This window comes from Stegostoma tigrinum, unplaced genomic scaffold, assembly GCF_030684315.1.
Source record: "Stegostoma tigrinum isolate sSteTig4 unplaced genomic scaffold, sSteTig4.hap1 scaffold_70, whole genome shotgun sequence".
NCBI lineage: Eukaryota > Metazoa > Chordata > Chondrichthyes > Orectolobiformes > Stegostomatidae > Stegostoma > Stegostoma tigrinum.
The window spans coordinates 156223-165684 of NW_026728643.1; the positions used below are offsets into that span (position 1 = coordinate 156223).

The following is a 9462-nucleotide window of genomic DNA, read 5'->3' on the forward strand; positions in this document are numbered from 1 at the left end:
GGAATACAGGGAAATTGCAAAGTTTAGTCATTTGTTAAACAGAAGTTGCAAGAATATATCCAACTGTTACAGACAAGCCAATTTACTTTGGGTGCTTGGAAACTTGTAGACGCAACGGTGAAGGCAAAATGAAGAGTTACATGGCCAAAGATCAGTCAATTCATGGGAAGTTGCCATACATTTCTCCAGGAGACATGATGTTAGTTAACTTGCTGTTAATGACCTACGTTTTCTTTTCAACGTGTGAAATATGGGGTTGATCAGAGGAATACAGTTCATGTTTGTCCAAGACTTCCAGAAAGTATGTGATTCAATGTTATTGAGCTGACCCGTGAGTTTATGTATTTGGGGAAAATAACTACAATAACAATACATGTACAAAATTGGCTGAGAGAAAGGAAATACAACAGTGGCTTTGGATATTTTTTGGGATAGTTGAATGAATCTATTGAAATTCCCTCGGTGGCAATGTTGAGACCCTTGTGTTTTCCAAATATATATTAATGCTCTAAACATAGGACTACAGGGAACAGGATCAATATTTGTGCATACGTTAGGATTTGGAAACAGAGAAAAATGTGAGCAGAATGGTACAAAGAAGAACAACACAGCAAAGGAACAGGTACTTTGGGCCACCAAGACTGTGCTGATACATGATGCCTTTCGAAACTAAAAACCTTTTGTTTCTGTGCAATCCATATCACTTTATTCTCTGCCTATTCACCTATCTCTCATATCCACCTTTACCACCCCCTCGACTAGTGTATTCCAAGCACTTACAACCCACTGTCTAAACGCTTGCCTCTTACATCTCCTTTAAACATACACCCTTTTGGCTTAAACTTAGGTCCCATAGTAATTGACATTTTCACCTGAGAAAATACTTCACTCTCCATTCAATCAATGCCTCTCGTAATTTTCTGGAAACTTGTGTAAAGTTAGTGGGGTGTGTGGATCAGAGGTGGATGAATTTCAATGTGGAGAAGTGTCAGGTCACACATTTTAATGGGATGAATGTACATCAGCAATATAAAATAAAGGGTACATCTCTAAAGGGGTTGCAAGGATAGAATGACCTGGGTATATATGTGCATAAGTAATTGAACATAGAAGGACAGATTAGAAGAGAACTTAATAGAATCTACAATATTATATTATTTAATTATTTATTAATTACATGGTTTATTAATTTACTTATTTTTTCTCAACGGCAATGACCTGGGTTTTGTTTCTAGGTTTCATTCAGGCACATTAGGATTGCAGCACGAGCAAGTGGCCAATTTCTGGTTGGGTGGATGGAGAAGACTGATTCATTCATATGAAAACCTAGGATAGAAACTTATGGCCCTGAGGAGACGCTATCCTCAAATTGAGTGACTGCTGGCCACGCTGAGGGACATTGTACAGCAGGGAGAATAGTCAGTCATCATGAGCTATGAAGAGGGGATGTTGTGAACATCTGTACTGGACTGATGGATGGATTTTTGAAACTCCTTTTATCAGAGCTCAGAGTGGCTGGTACACACAGCAAAACTCAAATCAATTGAAATGATTATCTCTTCTGAATGGCTCGCTCTGGCTGATGGAGATTGATTTTACAAACTAACTCATAGAATTTCCACGGAGTAACCTCAGTTACATCACTCGATTCCAAGGGATTTCCTTAATTTTGAAACTATTCTCTGACATGGAACTTTTGAAATCTTTCCAGCTGCAGGTTCCAGCAGATTTTAATATTGTAATCAATAAGACTGTTTCAGGGCTAAATATTTTTTAATGAGTCATTAATAATTTAAGGATTTTATTGTTGTCCTGTGTTATTTGGGAGAGGTTCAATGTCTCTGCATCTGGAGTGACACCTTTGCTGTGGGATCTGAATCCATGTTCATCTATTGCTCTCTTTCACTGATGTTTGATGACTAGCATCGGAATGGTGGGCAGACGGCACACTCTGTGCTGTAAATCTGTATAACTCGGTCCATCTGTATGGCTTTATGACCCTTGCTTTCCTTGATCACCTCTCTGCCATTGTCAAACTTCCACTGCCTCCAATCATGCATGTATTTTAGATTCTGTTGCAGGCTATACATTTACTGTGTCTTCTCCCACTGCCCATCCCCTCACTATGTGCGACTGGCTTACCAGCATGATGTTCCCACATTATCTTTCACAGGAATTGTTTCTTAAGTGCAACAGTTCACCTGTTTTCCACTTCGGAGACAATATTAACAATCACATTCTGCAGCATTCCTCACCTCCACCTAAAGGTTGGGAGATTTTGGCAAACAGCATTTTCTTTTGTCTCTTCACAATAGATAACGCATTAGCCACAGCCAACCAGTTTGTGCTTACAGTGCTCAAATATTAATAGTGCCCAATTAATATTAATAACACCTCCTTCCACTCAACCAGACAGGGGCCAGCCCTTCTTTAGTTGAGGTCTCCAGTGATGCTTTGAAAAATCAGAGTCAATCTGTCTGCGTGAAATTTAAACAAAGTTTGGTCATCATCTAACTGGTGCATTTTCCTTTGCAATGCCTTGACCAATCAGAGTCTATTATTCGCCCAGGTCAGTACAGTATAAAACGTTTGCTCCCTTTCCATTGGTGCTTATTGTGAATGAACCGAAATGTGCAAGACAAAAAGCTTTGATGAAACTTGCCTTTTTTGCATACAGTTGGACATTATTGAACTGTTGTACATTGTTGTGGCTCGGCCTCTCTCACAATGCCACCACACAAGGCCTTATAGATGATTATGGAGGAACAATGTGTATTGTGGTTGATTAATTATTTCAATAAATAAAGAGAGGACAGAACTGTGAGCATCGGCCCCTTATAAAATGAGCTTTGTAAAGGGTAACATTGAGGAGCTAGGAAAGGGCAGGAGAGTTAAACAAATACTTTCCAACAATATTCACATTAGGGCATTCTTGCAACTTTAAAATACACAAAAATAGACAAGCAGCAAAAAGGGGAGGAAATAACCATAACAGGAGAAAACATACTGTGGTCAATGAAGTATTTCAAAAGATAAAAAGAGAAGAGAACTGTGAACATCGGCCCCTTAGAGAATGAGATTTGTCAGTGATAATGAGGAGCCAGGAAAGAGCAGGGGAGTTAAACAAATAATTTTAATCAATCTTCACAGTAGGGAACACTTACAACATTACAAAAAAATTAAGTAGTTCAGCAGCACAAAAGGGGAGGAAAGAACCATAATATTGATCAGAAGAGAAAAAGTATTTGGGAAAATAATAACCATTGACAAAGAAAATAGAGGTCGGCCGTTTGGTCATTCAAGCCTGCTCCAACATTTAACACGATCGTGGCTGATCATCCATCTGTTCCTGCTTTCTCTCCATACTTGGATTCCTTTCACCCCAAGGATTATATCCAAATCCTTCTTAAATACATTCAATGTTTTGGCTTCAGGTGCTTTCTGTGGCAGATAATTCCAGAGGTGAGGAAATTTCTTCTTATCTCAGTCCTAAATAGCTTGTCGATGACAGGTTAAAGAGACACTAGGATCCCATCTTTATGCTCCCATGTATGCCCATATCCTAAAAGTCATGGTTCTGGACACCCTGTTTATTGAGAACAGCCTTCCTCTGTTTATCCTGTGGAGCCCTGTCGGAATTCTTTTGTTTCTATGAAAGACCACTCTTCTGAACTCGAGTGAATATAGTCCTAACTGATCCAGTCTTTCTTCACATGTCAGTCCTGTCATCCCAGGAATCATTCTGGTCAACCTTCATTGTACTCCATTCACAGCCAAAGCATTCTTCCACAAGAATAATGAGACCAAAATTGCACACAAGAATCCAGCTATGGGCTCACTGAGACCTGTGGAATCACAGAAGGACGTTCCTGCTCCTGTATCTGAATCCTCTTGTTAAGAAGGCCAAAAGAAACTAACTTGTGCTTGGGACATTTGAAAACAAAGTGTAAGTTTTGTGTTAAATACAAAGCTAATTTATTTGCCTTTTACTCAGAAAATAAAAACCTATATTTTCAGGAAAGTCAATTTAACATCAGTAGAAACAGACAACAATGAAATGTGTTCATTACTGAACATAATTAATAGCAAAATGCAACCACTGTGGTTATTTGTGAATTCACTCATGTTTTGGGGGGGGGGGGGGGGGGGGGGGGGGGTTGTCGGGTGTTTGAGTGAATCCCTTCCCACATTCAATGCAGGCGAACGACCTCCCTCCAGTCTGACATCACTGGCATACAATGAGGTGAAATGATCACCTGAACCCAGTTTGAAAGTGAAAGCACTGGAACGGTCTCTCACCTGTGTCAACACATTGATGGATCATCAATTGTTGAGGACTTTTAAAGCATTTTCTGCAATCTGAACATTCAAAGTTATTTCAATAATGTGAGCAAGTTAATGGAGGCTAATTGTTCAGAATCTTTATACCATTTCCCACATTCTCTGGTCAGAATTAACTTGCTCGTGTTTCAGCAGGTACAATGATCTGACGAATCTCTTCCTGCACATGAAGCAAGTGAACGGTATCTCCCCTGTGTGGATGCATTGGTGTACAGCGAGGTTACATATTCATCTGTACCCAGTCCCATCATGAGAGTATCTTATTGGGCTCTCAACAGTGTGAACATGTTGATGGGACATCAGTTCTCCAGAACATTTACAGCATTTCCTGCAGTCTGAACATTGAAAAAGGTCTCTCATTAGAATGAACTTTCTGGTGTTTCACCAGGTCAGATGAGTGAATGAAACACTTCCTACATATGGAATAGATGAACGGTCTCTCCCCAGTGTGAATGTGCTGGTGTATTGGGAGTTTAGATGATCGCTTGAGCCGAGTCGCACAGTGAGAGCACCTGAATGGTTTCTCACTAATGTGAGATATTAGTTCTCTCGAACTTTTCTCGCAATTCCTAGAGTGTGGATATTTTAAAGGTCTCTCCCCAGTGTGAACGTGCCGGTGAGTCAGCAGATGGGATGAGTGAGTGAATCCTTTCGCACACTCAGAGGAGATGAACTGCCTCTCTCTTATATGAACTTGCTGGTGTGTCAGCAGACTGGATGATCAAATGAATCCCTTTCCACAGTCAGGGCTGGTGAACGGTCTCTCTCCAGTGTGACCACACTGATGACTTTCCAGGGAAGATGGATATTTGAATTCCTTCTCACAGTCCTCACATTTCCATGGTTTCTCAGTGCGAACACTGGTTTTGGCTTCCATGATCAAAGCCTGATGATATTCAAGACATGATGAATTCAACATTTCGTTAGAATCTGCAGCGAGATTTGAGTTCACTGACTGCAAATGCTCCAACTTCCTGTAAAATGAATGACAGACAGTAAGAACGAAATGTGGCCCAGAGAGAAAAAGGCAGAACTTTAAAACTGGACTGAATACATCTGATCATTTGTGCGATAGACAGTGGACAATGCGACCATGAAAGCTCTTGGATTGTTATAACAATAGGACTGGTTCAGTATTAAGCTTCAGTGAAAGGAACTGGCTGCCAAATCTGGGGCTGCATAAAGGTGTTCTTTGTGGGAAAACTGAGAAATACGGAGAGCATTAATGGAGATGGGCTTCATATGGGCAGCACGGTGGATCGGTCGTTAGCACTGCAGCCTCACAGCACCAGGGACCTGGGTTCGATTCCAGCCTTGGGCGACTGTCTGTGGAGTTTGCACATTCTCCCTCTGTCTGTGTCGGTTTTCTCCCACAGTCAAAAGATGTGCAGGCTCGGTGGATTGGCCATGCTAAACTGCCCATAGTGTTCAGGGGTGTGTGGGTTATTGGGGGATGGGTCTGGGTCTGGGTGGGATGCTTCAAGGGGCGGTGTGGACTTGTTGGACCGAAGGACCTGTTTCCACACTGTAGGTAATCTAATTCATCTGCCAGTAATTCTAACAACCTCCCAAACTCACCAGACAGAAACACAAGATCAGGTGGTGCATGGGAAAACCATCACTTCCAGGACTCTGAGCAGCAGATTCAGACTGGAAAAGATTATTGACTTGCTCAATATGTCAGAATGCATTTTATTAAAAATTAAACCTGCTGAAAAAATAGGGACTCTGACAGTCAGAGTTTATTTTAGCCTCTAGTTCAGTTAGAATGTAATACTTTGCCAATGATTTTCTGTATCATATAACCTACTCTGCAAATAACATCTTTCTTCAGGCTATCTTCAAGGTTTTGCAAGAAGAAAATAAATGATGAATCATTTGTACCTTACACATTTTAATTACTGTCCTCACTGCTTATGACGGGGACTGTACCACATAGTGAATAGAAAATACAGATTGGGCTATTATTCTGCAGAAAAAAAATCCATTCCGTTTGCAAGCTGCGCCATGACTTTCATTTTAGCTTCCCAACCCAGACAAAATCCTCTGTTAAGAACAAAGAACAACATAGCACAGGAACCAGCCCTTCAGCACTCCAAGCCTATGCCTGCACATTCTAACCCTCCATGCTAAAAATGCCTTGATTCACAGGATCCACATTCCTCTCTTCCCTTCCTGTTCATGTATTCAGCCAGGTGCTTCTTGACTGCTGCTGCTGCGTCTGCTTCCATTGCCTCCTGTGGCAACACATTTCAGGAACTCAGCAACTTTTGTGTGAAAAGCTTGCCTTGCTTATCTCTTTCACACATTCCCCCTGCAGCTTGAACTTGTGTCCTCTGGTAATTTATCCCTCTGCCCTGGGGGAAAAAAGTCTCATACATTCCGCTCTATCCATGCCATTCACAATCTTATAAACTTCTCTCAGGCCACCCTCTCAACCTGCTGCGTCCCAGTGTAAACAAACCAAGTCTTTCCAACCTTTCTTCAATGCTAAACTCCCCCATAACCATGCAACATCCTGGGAAACCTATTCTATACCCTCTCCAAAGCATCCACATCCACATGTGGTGTCCAGAACTGAATGCAATATTCTAAGTGTGGCCTGACTAGAGTTCTACAAAGCAGCAGCATAACTTGCCTGTCCATATCGCCATTGCACCTTCCAATGAAGGCAGTCATCCCAAAGGCCTTTTATACTAAATTATCTACCTGCACCATCACTTTCAGTAGCCTGTGGACCTGCACACCCAGATCCTTCTGCATATCAATGTTCCTAAGAGTTCTGCCATTTACTCTATAATTTAAACCTGTACCTGACTTTCCAAATTACATCCCCTCATATCTGTCCAGATTAAACTACATGTCATCTTTCTGCCCATAACTCCAATTTATCTATACTCTGCTGTATCATCTGACAATCCTTCTCACTATCTGCAACTCTACCAACCTTTGTATTGTCCGCAAACTTATTGATTCGACCAGCCACGTGTTCTTCCAAGTTATTTATATAGACCAGAAACAGCAGAGGTCCCAGCACTGATTCCTGTGGAACACCACTAATCAAAACCCTCCATTCTGAAAAGTATCTTTCCACTGCTACACCCTGTCTTCGATGTAGCTATCTCTCCAGCTCATGTGACATCATCCTTTGTACCAGTTTGCCCTGATAGACTAGTGCGCCATTCTAATGAAGCTTGCACGACTTGAACGCACAGCAGCTTTCTTTCAATTTGACACTTTCCAATCTTCCAGATTGAATGTGGAATTCTGCAGTCCCTGAACCATCAAACAGTTATAAGGATCTGGAAAACTTGACCTGGAAATATGCTGGTACTAATGTCATGTTCAGATTGTTACTGCTCGTCGTCAATTCCCCACTCAGTGGAAATAGTTTCTCTGTAACTCCCCTGACAGTCACTAATCATATTCCCAAGACTTTGATCAAAAATATTTCTTATTAATCAATTTCCAGGGATACCTCTCTCAGAATGAAGTGATGTGTTTTAGCAGAAGGGATAGGAAGAGGCAATAACACAACACTAAAGAGTGTGCAGAGTCTGAGGGATTCACATGCACAGATATTTGAAAGTAATAAATAGATTAATTCGTCAAAGCAAATTTGATGTTGATTGATTTCAAAAAAATACTGAATCAGCATTTGAGAGAAAAATGCAAAGGTGCAGGGATAAAACAAGGGAATAGGACTGACTGGATTGCTCCAGACATTTGGCATGGGCTAAATGGTTTGCACTTTTTGATTTTTTTTAATATGGGCCTTCTTGTATTCTAAACCTACAGATTCAGTTATCAATCAGGTGAATCTGTGCTACATCCACTCCATAGTTGTTAGACCGTTCCTGACAGCAAGTCCGAGAACTAAAAACAGCTAATCAACTGTAATCTAACCACAGATAGTGTATCTCATTTTCTGATATCTCAAATCTTTTCCCACAGGCACACACACACACACATTCATACCTGAACGCTACCACATTCAGATGCTGATAGCATTCAGATACTCATCAATCGAGTTACTCTTTCACTCTTTCTGAGGTTCAAGTCGGCCAAATTCCTCTGCTGACATTGATCTGTAAGAGTGTAAAATCCATCACGATCAATCCAGGACAGAGATTCAGAACAGAAAAAGAAAAGCATTTCTCTTGGTTTGAAGTTGCTGTTCGTAAATCCTGCTCGCCTTCCCCTCGCCCCGTTCCCAACAAGTAAAGGACAAGCGCACTCTCCGCTTCCAGTTGGCCCCGGATAAAGATGGCGGGCTCACACGGCTCAGAAAACATTCGCGGCGCCCAGCCCTGCCTCGGCTAACAAAGGAATTCAGCAATTCCAATCTATTCGTGACAAAACCGGGGTCGGTATTTTTCAATTCAGTGACGGTAGCTACTGTCAGATTTTAAAAAGCCTCTCCGCCCACTTCGTGGAATACTCACTCACTTGATTTCTAATTTTCACCTTTCAAATCCTTACCGCGCCTGTTCCTCATCCGATTCCTCCGGCTCTCCTTTGCCTCCGGTACTGCGCATGTTTGAAACGCTTCAGATTGCGCGCGCACCAGTGGGCGTATACATTCAGAGATAATGGGGACTGCAGATGCTGGTGAATCCGAGATAACTCGTGTGGGTCTGAAATATTAGCTCTTGTGCTCCTAAAATGCTTCTTGGCCTGCTGTGTTCATCCAGCTCCACACTTTGTCATCTGGGCAAATGCATTCCCACCCAGAATGCTGGGAAAAACACGCTGCCATTGAGCAGCAATATTGATACAACGAAGATATGAAGGAATATGCCAGGACGAAAGATACAGGAATCCATTGATACAAGTGCATGGTCCCTGTCTGTCCTGGTTCTAATAAACAGCAGAACAAAGAGATATGAACACACACTCAACGGATAAAGTGAACAAAATATACACCTTTCCTGTGTAGAATATTTGAATTTCGCCGCAAGAAGAATTCATTTATTGGTGATAAAATCATTTCAAATTTCAAAGCTGAACGATGTCAGGTAGGAAAACTAAATAAATCCGTTCTCACACTGAAGTGTGAAGAGTCTTCCTGTGCGGTGACTGTGCTGATACGTCAGTAGTTTAAGATGTTCAGGCAAGCGT

The 9462-nt window shown here is 41.5% G+C and overlaps 1 protein-coding gene across 2 annotated transcripts; it reads right to left on the reverse strand.

Annotated features, from left to right (window-relative positions):
• Nucleotides 1–3115: 3115 nt before the first annotated feature.
• LOC132209174 (zinc finger protein 892-like) lies at nt 3116–9086 on the reverse strand. 2 transcript variants are annotated; one of them, XR_009445268.1, is made up of 2 exons: nt 8791–9086; nt 3116–5315 (listed from the first exon to the last, which is right to left on the reverse strand). XR_009445268.1 is itself a non-coding variant. In XM_059644322.1 (2 exons), the coding sequence occupies exons 1-2, from the start codon at nt 8877–8879 to the stop codon at nt 5063–5065; spliced, it is 309 nt and encodes a 102-aa protein (XP_059500305.1). In that variant the 5' UTR covers nt 8880–8894; the 3' UTR covers nt 3116–5062. The 2 variants fall into 2 exon arrangements, 1 of the variants encoding a protein (XP_059500305.1); XM_059644322.1 differs by having other exon boundaries at nt 8824–8894.
• Nucleotides 9087–9462: the final 376 nt, after the last annotated feature.